At 43.8% G+C, this 18,768-nt stretch overlaps 1 protein-coding gene across 2 annotated transcripts in view; it reads left to right on the top strand.

The window, feature by feature from the left end:
• PARD3B (par-3 family cell polarity regulator beta) overlaps positions 1–18,768 on the top strand; it is a 582,805-nt gene that overhangs the window by 177,952 nt on the left and 386,085 nt on the right. For both annotated transcript variants that reach the window (XM_077918269.1, XM_077918271.1), the window contains exons 6-10: positions 1,301–1,387; positions 5,790–5,915; positions 8,306–8,652; positions 10,066–10,205; positions 13,233–13,361. In XM_077918269.1, coding sequence (XP_077774395.1) covers positions 1,301–1,387; positions 5,790–5,915; positions 8,306–8,652; positions 10,066–10,205; positions 13,233–13,361 — 829 coding nt within the window. The remainder of the gene's footprint in view (positions 1–1,300; positions 1,388–5,789; positions 5,916–8,305; positions 8,653–10,065; positions 10,206–13,232; positions 13,362–18,768) is intronic.

Raw genomic sequence — 18,768 nt, forward strand, 5'->3', positions numbered from 1 at the left:
TAACCTGTCATGGATAAAAGTGTACTTCCGTGTCCACAAAACTTTTCAGTTAATTCAGTTGATTCCTTTCCCATCCTGAACCTGGCGGGGCTCAGATACAATTCTAGAAAAATGATTAGCAGCGACGGACACCTGAGCCATGGCATATGAAAGCACCAGGGAAGTGATAACAAGGTAATCAGGAAATTGTGTCAATCAACACAGAACATTATCCACTGATTAAATCCGCAACACTGCAGGAAATGAAACGGGGAACAAAACAGGAAGAAAGAGCTGTTGTGGTCAAGTGTGCACTAATAGATAGTTGTCCAGACAAGAACAAGACATCACACAGAGGCTGAAGTAAACTTTCGGTTTTGAGAGACATCGCATACTGAGCTGAGCATGTTTGTGAAAGAGATGCAATCACTACGTCTAGGAAGTGAAGATCAGAAGCAGGTCATTATTCCAACTTCATTACAGTTGCACCCTGGTTCTCGGACGGAATCTGCCCCAAGAAGTCGATTCGACTTCCGGAAACGTTCAAAAACCGAGGTGCGGCTTCCGATTGGCCGCAGGAGCTTCCTGCACTCAACTGCGAAAGCCATGTCGGACGTTCGGGTTTCCAAAAAACGTTCGCAAACCGGAAAACACTCACTCCTGGGTTTGTTGCGTTCAGGAGCCAAAACGTTCGAGTCGCAAGGCATCTGAGAACCAAGGTACGACTGTATAGAAGGGGCATTGTCAGATAAGTATTACCTCCACATGAGCCCACTTCAGATGTTGTAGCACAAGTATTAAAAAAAGCCTTCTCGTCCCTGTCTTTAGCCACCATTATTATTGCACACATGGGGTCCAGGATTTTTAATCTCCTGGGGAGATTAAAATGAATACAAAAGGCCCCACACTACGGAACCAATACTAAAATAAAGGAGAATATATGTGTCGATGAGACCAGGGCTGAAGCAGGACTATTCTACTTTTGTTGACCTTTCACAGCTGCTTTTGTCTTGATCTCTTTTAAAGTTTAGGCTTAATACATTACTGTATAGCTTCTAACTTTAAAAGCAACAGCCTCAAAGCTATGTACGGCCGAGCAAGAAGAAACAAGGATAAAATCACACAAACCTATAAAAAACAGTTTTAACAATACAAAAAACCCGAATCATGGATGTTGCCCAAATTCCCAGGAAAACGAAAACATCTTTGCCTGGCATTGAAACAACGACAAGGTTGGTGGTAGGCTGGTCTCCTGGTGAGACTATTGCTCTCCGATTTTTGTTGAATGTAACCATGTCTGTTTCCCCCTCCTCTTCCTTAGTGGTGTGACAAGAGCGGTAGAGATTTCTGGGGAAGGCGGGCCGCTGGGCATCCATGTGGTACCATATCTTTCATCATTAAGCGGAAGGTAAGGATTTGCATTGCCATTCTGATGAAAACGAACTCGGTTGTTGTTGTTATTGTTTTGTCCCAAACACCTTATGCATAAGCATGTTGATTGTCGATACACTGAAGTGGCTCAAAGGTGTAGGGAAACAGGAGAAGATGTTTGTGTCCCTTTTGGTTCTCATAGAATCATGGGTCCCGAGGCTCATGTAGTCCAACCCCACCACAATGCAAGAATCTCAACTAGAACATACCGTATTTTTTGCTCTATAAGACTCACTTTTTCTCCTAAAAAGTAAGGGGAAATGTGTTTGCGTCTTATGGGGCGAATGCAGGCTGCGCAGCTATCCCAGAAGCCAGAACAGCAAGAGCAATCGCTGCTTATACTGCGCAGCGATCCCTCTTGCTGTTCTGGCTTCTGAGATTCAGAATTTTTTTTTTCTTGTTTTCCTTCTCCAAAAACTAGGTGTGTCTTGTGGTCTGGTGCGTCTTATAGAGTGAAAAATATGGTACCTGACAGATCCACCATGTATGTGGATTTAAGCCATCCACCTCTGCTTAAAAACCTCCAAGGAAGGAGAGTCCACAACCACAACAAGAGCTGTTCGACAGTGGAATTTGCTGCCAAGGAGTGTGGTGGAGTCTCCTTCTTTGGAGGTCTTTAAGCAGAGGCTTGACAACCATATGTCAGGAGTGCTCTGATGGTGTTTCCTGCTTGGCAGGGGGTTGGACTCGATGGCCCTTATTCCAACTCTATGATTCTATGATTCTTACTGTCAGAAAGTTCTTCTGGGTATTTACTAGGAATCTCCTTACTTGGAACATGAACCCATTAGTTTGGGTTCTACCCTCCTCAGGAGCTGGAGGAAGCAAGCTTTCTCCATCCTCTGTTTGACAGCCCTTTAGGTATTTGAAGATGGCTGTCATATCTCCTCTCCGCTTCCTCTTTACCAGACTAAACATATACAGTTCCCTCAACTGTTCCTCATAAGGCTTGGTTTTCAGACCCTTGGTCATCTTGGTTGCCTTCCTCGCCACACATTCCAGCTTGTCAACATCCTTCTTACATTGTGGTGCCCGGAACAGGATTCCACCTGTCTCTCATATCTGCACTCCTTACTCCTTAAATAGAAACCAGCTTGACGGCATCTAAATTAAATTATGTTCCCCCTTGCAGAACATTTTGTCATACAAAGAAAATACCATACGTTTTTCTTCTTCTTGATTATCCTATTTTTGATCATTTTAATATGGTGGTCAGCTGTTGAGCACATGCGTTAAACTAAGAGATTCAAACCTTTGCACCTCAGTTTAAGACTTATCAACATTTTTACTCCAGGGTATGGTTTTCATGATGTATTTGGTCTGTTATGAAACAACATTTCCTAATCCCTTAACCATGGTCTTGCATGCTTCCTTTCCCTCTTGTGTAAATTCCCTCCCTTTGACAGCATTAGCCGTCATGTTGAATTAGTACTAGCGCTCATCACGGGTAGCTTGAATCTAGAGTTTGAAACGTAAGTTTTGAAGCTGTTTTGCAAATGCCAACTACTGTATTTTTTGTTCTATAGGATGCACCCGACCATAGGACGCACCTTGTTTTAGAGGGGGGAACAAGGAAAAAAAATCTCCTCCTCTCTGCTCAGCGCCCCTTCAGCGAAGCGGCAGGAGAAATGGAGCCCCTTCCATTTCTCCTCCCGCTTGGCTGAAGGGGCGCTGTGCAGCTCTCCCTCTCTGCTGAAGCCAGGAGAGTCTTGCTCTCCCGGCTTCAGCAAAAGGAACCCGAAGCCTCCGGAGCGCAGCAGGACCTTGGGAGCCGCCCATAATGGCTGGGGCAACCCAGTCAGATGGGTGGCATAAAAATGATTGCTATTACTACTATTACTATTAGTTTGTTGGGACCACTCCTGTATAGTTGTCAGTCTTGTGGATGACAAATGGTGTCAAGGACTGGCTGGACAAAGAGGAGTGATGGGGGGGGCACCAGCCAGTGAACCCCCCCAAAGGGAACCCCCCGAGGAGGAAGGCTCTGATTAGTGGTGGGACACTGAGGACAGATCGGAGGGTGAAGATTGGGCGCTCATCTTGCTAATTTACTGGCCGAGGGAGCCGACGTTTGTCCGCAGACAGTTTTTCTGGGTCATGTGGCCAGCATGACTGAGCTGCTTCTAGCAAAACCAGAGCAGCGCACGGAAACGCCGTTTACCTTCCCGCCAGAGTGGTACCTATTTATCTACTTGCACTGTTGTGCTTTCAAAATGCTAAGTTGGCAGGAGCAGGGACCGAGCAATGGGAGCTCACCCCGTCGCGGGGATTCGAACCACCGACCTTCCCATCGGCAAGCCCTAGGCTCTGTGGTTTAGACCCCAGCGTCACCCGCGATCCTTCCAAAAAGCCTACTCTGGATTAATTTATCTGTTCTTTAATATTTTTGTTGACAAATGCCGTGAGACCTGACTTGGCAAAGTTGCTTCTTTGAAAGACAAGCAGAATGTTTGCATAACTGTCTTGAATGAAAGATTTTGGTGATGTTCAGCTGAATTTACTACTATTTTTGCGGAACATTTGTATTTGAAACAAATTGAGCGTATTTACAAGTTGCGAATTGTATAGGTTATTTGGCTGTGAATAGATTTTAAATTGGACAAGAGAGGTCATTAAAGTTTTTTGAGCTCCTTACTTTTAATACTGAGAAGTATGTTGGGGAATTCGTTATGCTAATACTAAGACACACACACACACACACACACACACACACCGCCAAATATTACTGATAAAAATAGTTGTTTAAGCATTTGTGTCAACTTTTAAATTCTTTGAGTTAGGTATTGGTGCACAATCAGCATCCTACTTCTGTCTTTTCACTTAATTGAAATAATTTAAATTATATATGTTTATACCTATATAAATGTTACGCAATAAAGGAGAGGAAATTAAAAATTTAAAAACACAATAAAATGATGTTAATGTTGAGACGCTACATAATAAAAACAAGGAAGTAATGGGTTTATGTTGCCAGAAAACACTTAACTCAATCCACATGTCTATATTCCACATCTCAAATAAGTATTTAAGACCAGAGGCTATCATATAAAACTATTGGGTTATTATGTTGGTTACAGTAGGCTTTGTATAACATGTAGTTTTGAAAATATCCTTGCTTCTGTTATTTTGTTTTATTCAAACCGTGATTAAGTTTACTTTTGATGTCTTATACTGCATTGAAGTGGAACTTCCTGGTGATAACCACACAAAAATTCATTTGGAAATTATCTTGAAAGAATTCAGAATCAGAGTATAAATGCAGAATAGATAAGTATAGCAGACATTCTTACTCAAAAAATAAACGCAAACAATTCATTTGAAACATTTCCTTAAATATTCGGAATTGGAGTATAAATGTAGAATAAACAAGTATTAACAGACAGTCTCACTAAAAAAATAAACAATCAACATTATCAAATGAGATGTTTTATGCAAAGTGATTCATAAATGAATTGAAATGAAGTACCGTATTTTTCGCTCTACAGGACGCACTTTCTCCCCTCCAAAAATTAAGGGGAAATGTGTGTGCGTCCTACGAAGTGAATGCAGGCTCCTTGGCTTCAGCGATAGCAACGCGAAACCTCCGAAGCGCAGAGGGAGCGCTCCCTCCGCGCTCCGGAGGCTTCGAGTTCCTTTTGCTAAAGACAGGAGGGCAGGACTCTCCTGGCTTCAGCGAAAGTTACCTGAAGCCTCTGGAGCGCCGTGGGAACTCCTGCTGCGTTCCGGAGGCTTCGGGTTCCTGTCGCTGAAGCCTAGAGAGCAAGAGTCTCCTGGCTTCAGCAAAAGGAACCCGCAGCCTCCGGAGCGTGGCGGGAAGTCCCGCAGCCTCCGGAGGCTTCAGGTTGCCTTCTCTGAAGCCTGGAGAGCAAGTGGGGTCGGTGCGCACCCGCTGCGCTCCAGAGGCTTCGGGTTGCCATCACTTAAGGTGAAGGCAATGTGGGAGAGGGAGAGCTGTGCAGCGCCCCTTCAGCGAAGCGGGAGGAGAAATGGAAGGGGCTCCGTTACTCCTGCCGCTTCGCTGAAGGGGCGCTGCGCAGAGAGGGGGAGATTTTTTTGTTCTTGTTCTCCCCCTCTAAAACAAGGTGCGTCCTATGGTTGGGTGCATCCTATAGAGCGAAAAATGCAGTAAATGATGAAAAAGGTAAGCTATACTAATTTACTGACATTTGGAAATGTCTGCTTTTCCTGATGTACCTGTTTCTTCCCCATTAGTGTGGTGTGGTGTGTGTGGGTGTGTGTGTGTGTGTGTGTGTGTGTGTGTGTGTATTCCCTCCAGGGGCCAACGAGATGCCTTCTGGTAGTAGTTGCAAGCGGGACTTTAAAATTCAATACCTGATTTAGCTAACTCCAAATAACTTACTTTGCATTCCTACCTTCAGGATACTCGGGCTTTATATCCGTGGCATTGAGGAGAACAGCCGAACTAAGAGGGATGGACTTTTACTTGAAAATGAGTGTATTGTGAAAATTAACGACACAGAACTTGCAGATAAAACCTTTGCACAGTGAGTTTTGCCGAATTGTTTTATTCTGTTAACCTGAGGAATTTATGCCGCGCACATCAATCCAGTCAGTTTTACAATGTTGGCTATGATTAAAATACTACAATTCTGCCTCGGAAGCTTATGAAGTAAAATAAAATAAAATAAAATTCTAGTAGCGTCACATTGGGGATAGAATATCTGATCTTCTGTTGCTGTAGAGACTGACTGTAAGTGGAATGTTTTATTAGCCACTTGGGAAAGTGCTATTTAATAATCCAACTAAGAGACTCATATGGGACATGGGTGGCGCTGTGGGTTAAACCACAGAGCCTAGGACTTGCCGATCAGAAGGTCGGCGGTTCGATTCCCCGCGATGGGGTGAGCTCCCGTTGCTCAGTCCCTGCTCCTGCCAAACTAGCAGTTCAAAAGCACATCAAAGTGCAAGTAGATAAATAGGTACCGCTCCGGCGGGAAGGTAAACGGCGTTTCCATGCGCTGCTCTGGTTCGCCAGAAGCGGCTTAGTCATGCTGGCCACATGACCCGGAAGCTGTACGCCGGCTCCCTTGGCCAATAAAGCGAGATGAGCGCCGCAACCCCAGAGTCGGTCATGACTGGACCTAATGGTCAGGAGTCCCTTTACCTTTACCTAAGAGACTCATAACCTGATCCCAGTTATAAAACATAAATAATTTCATCAATCTGGGTTGGTTTTTTTTAAGAAAACCCTTTTTGGGTAAGTTACCTATAGATCGGGTGCCATCAAGGAGGGACCGAAGGCCTCCCCAAAAAATTTTATGAGGGTAATGGGCCCCCTCAATATTCCATGACAATGTGTACATGTCGTGCAACGTGCTGACGTCATGTGTGCAAGCCATGAGGCGTGTGCACAACACATCAACATGTTGTGCGCACTGGCACCTCAGTAATGGGGCAAGCCAGCATGCTTGCTATAGGTAGCTTAGTAGGCTAGATATTTATTTCTGATAGAATTTTTAGAATTTGTTAGATCTTTTCATTAAGCATAGCCAGTTACTTTATTATTTTTTGTGTTCAAGGAATTTCTGCTGATTTATCTCCTATTATTATTATTATTATTATTATTATTATTATTATTATTATTATTATTTGCGGGTCTTATAATAATTAGGGATACAGCATTTACCAGAATTTTAGATTTTTAAAGAAGTGCTTTAAAATATTTTCCCCCCTCAATTATTCATGCAGTAGTTTTTGAAATTATAATGCTCATGTGTAAAAATGTAAAGTAATTTATTCATAAAACACATATTTATTAAATATGGTGGATGGTGACATCCCAGAAATATATATTCTACCGTAAGAAATATGATGAACCTACTTTTTCTCTTGCTTAGTGATCTGTGTATTGCTGCGAGCTCCTTTTTTTGTTTCTTGTATTTTTAACTTTGTTTTTTAAATAATTCCATGTGAACAAAAAAAGAAGACTCTCTCTCTCTCTCAACACACTCAAAAAGGAAAGCGTTTGCTGTGGTGAAGGATGTGTTTTGTGTAAAACTAAAATAGGTCTTTCTTTGGAACTACTGATTTTTATTCACATCAAAATGTTTAATTTTGTGTGTGTGTGTGTATGTATATGTGTATGTGTATATGTATATGTTTGTGTGTGTATATATATGTATATATGTATACAGTGGTACCTCTGGTTAAGTACTTAATTCGTTCCGGAGGTCTGTTCTTAACCTGAAACTGTTCTTAACCTGAAGCACCACTTTAGCCAATGGGGCCTCCTGCTGCCACTGCGCTGCCACTGCACGATTTCTGTTCTCATCCTGAAGCAAAATTCTTAACCCGAGGTACTGTTTCTGGGTTAGCGGAGTCTGTAACCTGAAGCATATGTAACCCGAAGCGTATGTAACCTGAGGTACCACTGTGTGTGTGTGTGTGTGTGTGTGTGTGTGTGTGTGTGTGTGTGTATATATATATATATATATATATATATATATATATATATATATAAACACAAGTTGCAAACATAGTAGTACTTTGGGGAGTCATTGTGTTGCAGTGGATACAGTCCTGGGGTTTGTGTGGAAATCCCTGTTCCTCTATGGTGCTCCCTTGATAACAATAGGTCCTTCTAGCTCAGTGAGGAATGCTTATCTCACACTTTTGAGCAGAAAATGAGGCTAGAGCTCTGTAAACTGAAGGGGGAAATGAAGTGCCGTAAAAGTGGGAAATAACAAAGATTTTTGTCAAAGAAAGCCAACTGCAAAGTGACAACAATTTCTTACAAGAACGAAAAGGAACTCTTTGGAAAGGATCTTTAAAAGCCTTTTCCGCAAAGCAACTTCCAAGTTGTCCCCGTGTGCGTTTAGCATGGCTTACATTTTCCAGATCTTCATACGTTTCTCCTGTATTTTGTTTTCTCAAGAGCGCAAGATATCTTTCGGCTAGCCATGAAATACCAGACTATCGTCTTGGAAGTGGTTCCTCCGCACAGCCGTGAACAATATGAAAAGTCCGCCATCGCACCTTTATATCCAGCAGATAACGCGGAACATGTTTCAAGAGCAAAGGTTCCACCTCCCATCTATGCAAAGCCAATGACAAGGGAAGTGGACTTGTCCGGAACAAACCACTTGGAGCCGGGGGTGCATCCTGCCAAGAGTCCCAGCTTTTCAAGAGTTAGTAGGAAGCCATCATCACCTACCTTATCGCCCCTGATGGGTTTCGGCAGCAAGAAGAATGCAAAAAGGATAAGGATAGATCTCAAGAAAGGTCTGTTAAACCTCCCCCTGATGTTTTTTAAAATGACTTTCATATCTAGTGGTACCTTGGTTCTCAAACTTACCGTATTCTTCGCTCTATAAGACACAGTTTTCCCCTCTTAAAAAGTAAGGGGAAATGTGTGTGCGTCTTGTGGAGCGAATGCAGGCTGCGAGGCTAAGCCAGAAGCCAAAACAGCTAGAGAGAGCATTGCACAGCGCTCCCTCTAGCTGTTCTAGCTTCTGCCTTAGCGGTGTGAAGCCTCTGCAGGGCAGCGGGAAGCCTTCACCCCGCTGCCCTGCGGAGGCTTCATGCGGCTATCCCTGGCTTTTGTGGGAGGTGGGGGGAAAGCTAGGAGGCTTGTTTTCGCTGAAGTCCACGAGGGCAAGAGGGGATCGGTGCTCACTAATCCTGCTTGCTCTCCTGGCTTCAGGGATAGCCCCGCAAAGCCTCCTGAGTGAAGAGCAATAAGCTCTCCCTCTTAGTTCAGGAGGCTTTGCGTTGCTTTCTTATTTCTTGTTTTCCACCCCTAAAAACTAGGTGCCTCTTATGGTCCGGTGCGTCTAATAGAGCAGAAAATACGGTGATCCGTTTCGGAAGTCCGTTCCAAAACCAAAGCGTTCCCAAACCAAGGCACGCTTTCCCGTAGAAAGTAATGCAAAAGGGATTAATCCGTTCCAAACTTTTTTTAAAAAGATATTTATTAGAGTTTAACAATTACAGAAAAATAAAAGCGAACAATAAAAGGTTACAAGACTTCAAAAAATAAAATTAAAAAAAAATACAGTAAGAAAAAACAACGGCAGTACATGAAAACATTAAAAAAGAAAAAACAAAAACATTTAAAAAGCAAAAACATTTAAAAAAGAAAAGAGAAAAAAACAACCAGTATTTTCATATCCTTGTCTTTCATTTACTTATTTCCTTGACTTCCTCAGACCTCCCTTTTTTGTATTCTAGAATCCGTTCCAAACTTTTAAAAACAATCCCTAAAACAGAAATTTCAAATGAATTTTACGATCGAATGAGACCGCTGATCCATAAAACGAAAGCAATAAACAATGTACTGCAGACACACAATCAATCAATCAGTAGCTGAACTGGGTTCCACGCAGTCACAAAAACAAACAAAAAAGCCGCAAAAACGCAAAATAAATAGCAGAAAGAGACAGACCTCAGTGTAACACTCAAAACAGAATTGTGGCATTCAAAATGGAAGTGTATCACCCAAAACAGAGCACGTCCAGCTTCTGAAGAAAATTCGCAAACTGGAACACTTTCTTCCAGGTTTGCAGTGTTTGGGTTCCAAGTTGTTTGAGTACTAAGGCGTTTGAGAACCAAGGTACCGCTGTATTTGTGCTCATACTTGATTAAGGCGCTGCAAAAGTAGTGTGAGATATATTTTTGTGTGTGTCTTCACTTTAGGCCCTGAAGGACTTGGTTTCACCGTGGTTACCAGAGACTCCTCAGTACATGGTCCGGGTCCTATATTTGTGAAAAGCATTTTACCTCGTGGCGCAGCAGTTAAAGATGGCCGCTTGCAGTCGGGAGACAGAATACTGGAGGTTTGGAAAATGTTCATTTGCAGCTCACCACAAAAAGTTATTTTTTAGTGGGTTTAAGTGCAGTGGATCATTTTTTTAAAAAACCAATTGATATTAATACTTGGAGTAGATCCATTGAAGTAAATGGACGCGACGAGCTTAGGTCCATTAATTTCAATGGGTAAACTCTGCGTAGATAATAGGGTACCAGATGTGTGCATTTTAGGGCACTTCTTAATGTTGACTAACAGAACATGCGGTGAAAGGGAACTTTCTCGTTTACTCAAAGCACACCAGTTGATACATTCTCTTCTAATTCTTAATTTAGAAGAATTAAGAATTAATTCTTGCTTGTTAGCTGCCCTGAGCCTGGCCATGGCTGGGGAGGGGAGGGTATATAAGAAAATATTATTATTATTATTATTATTATTATTATTATTATTATTATTATTTTGAGGGTTATGGAATCTGATGCCTGAGGACTAGTGAGATTTAGGTTTCCATACAGCTTGGGGTCGGGGCTGGGTTGCTGTTCAAGGAACACAAAAGTCTCATTGGGTACATGGAATTAGTTGTGTGGCTACCAATTTAATGAACCTGAATTATGTGCCTGTATTGGAAGTGCTCTTTACTGGTTTTATTTCTTCACTTTAAATCTTCCAGACAGTTACTACGTAAAATGTAGGGGCCCTTTTCTCCCAGAAGCCAGTAAAACTTGCTCTCACTCCATGTTTTAATAACAAAGTGCTAGCAAATTAGAGCGCCAGTCCTAAGACCTTGACCTTAACATTGCCATTTTCATAGCAGCTACAAGAAAGATGTTGAGATACTTTAGCAAAGAATCCTGTTCGGTCTAAGCCCATGGGTAGGCAAACTAAGGCCCGGGGGCCGGATCAGGCCCAATCGCCTTCTAAATCCGGCCTGAGGACGGTCTGGAAATCAGTGTTTTTACATGAGTAGAATGTGTCCTTTTATTTGAAATGCATCTCTGGGTTATTTGTGGGGCATAGGAATTCGTTCATTTCCACCCCCCAAAAAAATAGAGTACAGCCCCCCACAAGGTCTGAGGGACAGCCCCCTGCTGAAAAAGTTTGCTGACCCCAGTCTAAGCTACGCTGGTGAGAATTGCCAGACAGTTTGCAAAACTCTGGGGAGTTGTTATGCGTTTCCCTCGTTATGTGGTAGGGAACTGTTGTTCCCTGTTGTACCTTCTAAGTTAGACCAATTTCATTTTGGTCAGAAGGCCCCCTTGTGTACATGTGAGTGTAAGCAACCAACCAAGACTGCACACATAAGGTACAAGTGTCCTCCCCACTTAGGCACAATCGACTCGCACGTGACCACATATACGTGTAGTTAAATAATTCAATAATTTGTATACCTGAAGGAGCGTCTCCGCCCCTATCGTTCAGCCCGGACACTGAGATCCAGCGCCGAGGGCCTTCTGGCGGTTCCCTCATTGCGAGAAGTGAGGTTACAGGGAACCAGGCAGAGGGCCTTCTCGGTGGTGGCACCCTCCCTTCAGATGTGAAGGAAATAAGCAGCTATCCTAGCTTTAAAAGACATCTGAAGGCAGCCCTGTTAAGGGAAGTTTTTAATATTTAATGCTGTACTGTTTTTAACATTTGATTGGGAGCCGCCCAGAGTGGCTGGGGAAACTCAGCCAGATGGGCGGGGTATAAATAATAAATTATTATTACTATTATTATTACTATTATTATTATTATTATTATTATTATTATTATTATTATTATTCAAACCTGGAAATGGAGGGAGCAGGGGCGGAGAAAGGGGGTGCAGTGGGGGCAGTCCGCCCCAGGTGTCACCACTCGGGGGTGACAAAATCCCGGGTGGCACTCACTGTGGGGCTTGTAGTGCACCCAAGCCATGCGTCTCTCCTGGGAATGACGTGGTTGGTTGGGCGCCCGCTGCCTCCCCCTCAGCTGTAGGGCAGCTGAGTGGGGGGAGGCAGGTAGACTCCTCGGAAGCCCCGCGGAATGTCCTGCCCCGGCTGGCCCCACCCCATGGGCAGCTGGCCCCGCCCCCAGGCCCCGCCCCAGGCGTCTGATTGGCTTGCTCTGCCACTGGGCAGGAGAGAGCTGGAGGGTCCTCACGACTCACGAGGAGACTCTCCCCAGAGGCTAAAGAGGACATCAGTGAGGGCAGGCTTTGCTTACGCTGCTCAGTCTCCCTGCCTAAGAGCTCATGCGCAGAATAGTGCAGCAATAGTGCCTGCCCCAAAGCTTTGAAATATTTAGGATACATAATTTTTGGTATGGGTTGAAGAGAGAGCAGTAGAGAAGGTGTCTAAATGAAGTTTAGAGGGTCTCCCACATTGCACAATTTCACTTATGCATGCGAGGGCCTGGAATATAAACCCCGCAGAAGTAGCGGGACACCTGTAGTTGATGTTACTTCATCATGACCACCTGAGTTTAGTAAGACCTCTTCCAAGTGTATCACACACACACAAGCCAAGTTCTTTTCCCCCTTTTTCCCTCCCCCCTCATTCTCTTATTTGCATTTTATACATTCTTTTTATTGATTGATTGATTGATTTTGACAAAGTAATAATCATAAATAAATAAGAGCAAAAATGTGCACCCCACCACTGAGACCATTCCATTGTAACTACCCAACCTCCCAAAATTTCAACACCTTTTTCGATGGTTTGACCCCTTTCCGTGTTAATAGTACAAATTCTACAAACACTTTCCCTGTCTCCTAAAAAATCATTTCTCCTGCATATTCCCTGTCTTACCTTAATGGCGCATGTTAATTTATCAACAAACCAAGTTCTGATCCAGTGAAGGCTAAGTGGTGCACTGAATTCTGCAATGCACACACACTTAGGAGGCTGTAGTGATGAAAATATTCTGTTCTGTTCTGGGCCAGATCCAGACATCCATTAATTCAACAGCCAGTGAGGGTGTAACGCTTGCATCCAACACTGTTAATAGGACAGACTGCACTCATAAAGTTTCAGTAGGATATATTTCAAAACCTTCTGGTTAATTCCTCTTTTTCCCCCCTGTCTGCATCTTTTAGGTGAATGGTAGAGACATCACTGGCAGAACCCAGGAGGAGCTTGTCAGTATGCTGAGGAGCACAAAGCAAGGAGAGATCGTCTCCCTCACCATCGCTCGCCAGGAGGAAAGTTTTCTGCCCAGAGAACTGGTAATAGTCTTTGCATAGCAGATTCCACAGGAGAAATATTTTGGTTAATCAGACGGCTGGCATGGGAAATCTTAATTTGAGAAGTCAGTATTTCTTACGACGTCAACGACTTGATGCCACAAGGCCCGTAACAGTTAGATTTTAACTTACTACATACTAGAAAAGGTATAATCAGCACAACCAACAAGATACATGCATGAATTAAGCTGTATCTAAAATCAGAGGGTGAAATCTAGTGGGATATAGATGGGGAGCAGATTTTGTGTGTAGGGAGTGGGGGGGAGAGGAAACCATTACACAAGTGGATTTTCATTGTGCAGGTGGGCGGAAATCATTAGCTGTCTCCCAGAGAATGACTAAAACTATATTATCCTTCATAAAGAAAAAAGAAATTAATCTGAAGCACAATTTCAAAGCTAGACATTTATGCCTTGTGAAATTACCATTCTAATGATGATGGTTAATAGCGAGTTTCTCTGTCGTCCGGGGTGATGACAAAATACATGGCAGTGTACTTTAGTAATATAAATTTCCTCAATTAAATGAGTCCAGACAATTTATTTCATTTATCTGACCCTTCCTTCAAGGACAAGAGAGTGCAAACCCTGCAAAGTTAGGTTGGCATCTTTGAGAGTGACAGCTCTGAGTTCAGCCTAGTTGACAAGAGATTTGAAGCTGGGTTTCCCCCTGTCCTAATGCCACATTCTGGCCACTGCAACATACTGGGTAGTATTCAACAAAGTTTTGCTCAGAGTAGACCCATTGGAATTAATGGGCCTAACTTCAGGCTTCGCCACACCTCCATTTGTCCCACCCCTTTCCTCTGGGGAAACCCAGAGTCAGATTGGGGAGGGGGGGATAATGATCTTTTGTTCTGTTGGATAGTGTTTGTGTGGGGTTTTTATGTGAGTCACGTGGGTACGCCCTTTATTTTTTTATATATACAGTGGTACCTTGGTTCTCGAACTTAATCCATTCCCGGAGTCTGTTTGACTCCCAAAACTGTTCGAAAACCAAGGCGCGGCTTCTAATTGGCTGCAGGAGCTTCCTACAGTCAAGCGGAAGTCGCGCCAGAAATTCGGTTTCTGAAAAACATTCGCAAACCGGAACACTTACTTCCGGGTTTGCAGCGTTCGGAAGCTGATTTGTTCATCAACTAAGCCATTTGATGACCAAGGTACGACTGTATATTTATTTTTATTGGCATTGTGAGAGATACGAGGGTCCAGAGCTTGGTTGGTTATTTTTGGTTAGTTGCAATATGGTTAGTTTGTTTGTGTGTGTGAGGGGTGTGTGCTATATTAGTCATATTGATTTTTATGCTGTTGGGGGGATAGATCATTGTCTTGTGTTGTATAGGCTTCGTTATTTTGCAGGACTGATGTCTAAAAGGGGTGGATTTTGGGGCATTCCCACCACATGTGGAGGTATGTGCCTGTAGAGGTGCAGCCTCTCCAGCATTTAGGTGACATGGTGTTAGGTACCATCTATATATAATAATAATAATAATAATAATAATAATAATAATAATAATAATAATAATAATTTTTATTTATACCCCGCCCCCCCAGCCAAGGCCGGGCTCAGAGCAGCTTACAAGCAATAATAAAAACAAGTTGAATGATTACAACTTAAAAACAAAATTAAAATACAACATTAAAAGATTGAAACATTAAAATATTAAAATGTAGCCTCATCGCAGGAGGAGAAAGGAAAAGAAAAAAGAAAGAGCGGGAGGGAATCAAATTGGCTCCAAGCCAAAGGCCAGGCGGAACAACTCTGTCTTACAGGCCCTGTGGAAAGAAATCAGATCCTGCAGGGCCCTGGTCTCATGAGGCAGAGCGTTCCACCAGACCGTTGAAAAGGCCCTGGCTCTGGTTGAAGCCAATCTAACTTCCTTAGGGCCCGGGACCATAATTAAGTTTCAAAGTGAGTTCCCTTGTTTCGGCTGAGATGGATTTAAAAGGTGGTTTAGACCACAGCTTAGACCATTGGGTAGGATTTATTTCGTAACCTATGTCATGCTCTCATTGGTCATTGTGGTGAGGGGGTTTGTAGGATCTTGGAGTAGTATTTTAGCCTCTAGACATTTTAAAGTGATTTTTAAAAGTGTCTTAAATATTTAATAGTTTCCTAGTCACCAATTTGGCAACGATATATTGCTGAATGATACTACAAAATTAGAGGATTGTTTAATTTTAAAATATCTTTTTACCAAAGAAATGCATAAAGAGGGGCTTTCAATATATAGAAGGTACTTTTCTGGAATATATATCTGTTGTCACAGAAACAAACGTAACCTCTCTGGTCCCCTCCCTGTTATCTTGATGGATGTGTCTACTTTGTTATTTTTTAACTCAAAATCCAGTAGGATAAAGGAAGGACAGAACTTCCTGCCTTTGTCTAATTTTCTCCTCTTGGAAGAAAAGAAAAACTGCCTTTGTTTTCTGGCTCCAAGAACTTACTTTTCGTTTCATCAAGAACTTTATTTTAACTCAGTGTTGCACCTTCTAGCTTCACGCAATGCAGAAATGACCACCCGGAGTCTGTGTTTCCCCACATTTCCCCCTTTTGTTTACTTTTAGCACTCTTATCGTTGATGGCTGGCTGTTTTGGCAATGAGAACCCACCGTTGGCTGGTCGGCTGGTCAGTTGGTTGGCCGGCATACAGGAAAGCCCTAACGTAGGTCGAATTGTTGAGAAGTGACCCCCTTATCTTTTCACAGCTTCTGCCGCTGCTTCCTGAACACTTGTGTCTAGATAAGGCTACAGGCAGTAAGTGTGCCGAGCTGTGTGGGTTTTGGTAGTGAAGCTTTCCTTTGTCGTTTGCTTGCTCGAATGCTATTGCAGGGCTTTTAGCATCATTTATAATGTCCCATATTGTCAATTTCCCCATTCAAGAGCTTCCCTTGAGAGAGGGAAGGATGCACAGGTGGGTAGGCCTCATAGCAAGGATAATATATGTATTTTAATGCATACTTTTTCGGTAGGTCACTCCACAACTACATAACACTGTGTGTTCAGTAGTCGACTGGCAGAAACAATGGCTTGCTTGATTTTGAGAGTGTGTTTTCAAACTTGTGCCATCTGAAATGAGTCTGTCTAAAGCTTCTCCCCTCTGGAAAAAATCATAATGTTGCCAATGCTACTCTTGGTTTTCTTCCTTAAATATTGTATTATTATTTCCCTTGGCTATCCCGGAACTAATATAAAGCTTTACAAAAGAAGCCAATGACAAGTCCTAGTTTACAGGAGGTCACTTGTGGATTCTGTTGAATAACTTTCTGTCTCCTGGAGTACAATTTGGTCTGGTGTATAGTTATGGTGGACAGCGGTGGAGCAAGCTGATTGGGCACCTGGGGTGGCGCTCGTGCCCTGCTCCCAGGGGCGCAGCCAGCCGCCCGTAGGGTGGGGCGAGCTGGGGCAGGATGATCCGTGGGGCCTCCGAGGAGTCTGCCTACCTCCTCCCACTCAGCCGCCCTACATCTGGGGGCCTTCACCTGTGCTAGATCCTCAGGTGCAGGCACCAGCTAAGTCTGCTCTGGCTCCTGAGGTGATGGAGGACCCATTGCCTGCAGGTGCTCCACTCTCAGCCCCGTCAGAGGAAGCTGAGGTTGCCTCTGGGTCCGGTAACCCTCCAGCCTCTCCTGAGCTGCAGAGGCTCAGGGCAGAGAGGCGGAGGGAACTAAGTTCCCGCAGGACGAGTGCTCACCTCCAGGCCAGGAGAGGTGAGTCACCAGAGGATCGGGGCTGCCTTATGCCTTGGGGCAGATAAAAGCCGGCCAGCCCCAGTCCCAAGTTGCGGGAGCGACATTGTTGGTTGCTAGTTCCTGCCCGAACCCTGTCCTGCTTTCCTGCCTGAGCTCCTAACCCGCCCTGCCTCCCTGCTTGCATGCCTGTTCCTGACTTCACCCAACTCCCTGCCCTGCACCCAGCTTCAGCTACTACGGACTGCCTCTGTGTTGCATCTTTGACCAGGGACCGGACTTGGACCTCGCCTCTCGGGTAACCCATGGGACCAGCACAGGTGTGCTGCAGGCCCCACAGTGAATGCCGCCCAGCATTTTGTCACCCCCCTGAGTGGTGACACCCGGGGTGGCCCACACCCCACCGCACCCCCTTCCTCCACCCCTGATGGTGGACACAAATGATCTATGAGGATGTTCTATTAAGCACAGCACACCAGGATCTGCGTATGACCGACTGTGCAAGTTTCCCCCAATGCAGCCTCTTGTAGTCATGGTTGAGTCCTAGAATTTCATGTGTAGCATGCAATGGGAAAACAAGGGTGGACAAAAACTCCCTTGGCCCTAATTTAGGGGAAACCAGCAGTTTGGGCCCCTTGGGCAAAGGCTTCCCTTATTAGACTGCATCCATATGGCTGCAGCACAGCAGTCCCAACTTTTTGTAGATACTGTAGCTCCAGAGAATGTGTTGCAGGAACCACAGGAAGAAAACAACCACCACCAGTCCAGAGTTCCATTCTTGTGTCAGCCTTCTGTTTAAGAGTACTATATGAAATATTGCAATCACAAGGTCATCATTTGCAGTTTTCCTGGGCATCTGCCAAACACCTGTAGCAATTCATCTCCCGCTGACCCTGAAACAATTTGGGTGACCCACAGTTCTTAAGTATGTGTGCATAAGGCTGATACCAATTCTAGTCTCGGACGGGGGCGTTTCTGAAAGCAGCCTGAATTTGCCATATGGTTTTATGACTCTTCTTGCTCCTGGCAAGGTATAGGATATAATGGCTGTTGATTGGATTACAGGATATTGGGGCTTAGTTAAGTGCAGCTCTGTAAACTAACATCAAAGAGCTGTTTAATTAACGTTGTTTTCGCATTGCGAGCGAAGTGAAACCCAGCCTGCTCTTTGAGGGGTTGTCATTGCTTCAGAAGGGAATAAGAGAATCTTAAGAAGATTCTTTTGTGAAGCAGATCAGCAAAGTATAGTTGGGACCAACACAGTCTGTCCTCTTTATTATCCAGTTAGCCAAATGTTACTAGTAATTCATGCCAGCTGTTGACAGTGTAGCAGCTGGGGTAAGGAGCTGGTTGCAAAACACTGGGGGATTATCTTGATTTGCTTAATTACCAGACTCTCCAGGCTGCCTTGTGATTAGTATATTTTATAAGATACATTTGGGTTTTAAGCTATGTAGTAAATACTCCGCTGACTTCTCTGAAGACTGTTTAAAGATTAGGAGCGGGGTAGGGTGGGGGAACTGTCTGATAGTGATCTGGTTTGTATTTTCTGACTGCTTTAAAAGTAAACAGAATTCTCGGAGTCGCGCTACTGTTCCACCTGATTCCGAAAACATTAAAAGGTTTGGCCGTGCCTGTTGCCACCTCTTCTCATCCGCCATTCCCCAAAAGGGTTGATCATGAGCCCACACTTTTCTAAA

The sequence above is a fragment of the Podarcis muralis genome, chromosome 1 (genome assembly GCF_964188315.1).
Source record: "Podarcis muralis chromosome 1, rPodMur119.hap1.1, whole genome shotgun sequence".
NCBI classification, from domain to species: domain Eukaryota; kingdom Metazoa; phylum Chordata; class Lepidosauria; order Squamata; family Lacertidae; genus Podarcis; species Podarcis muralis.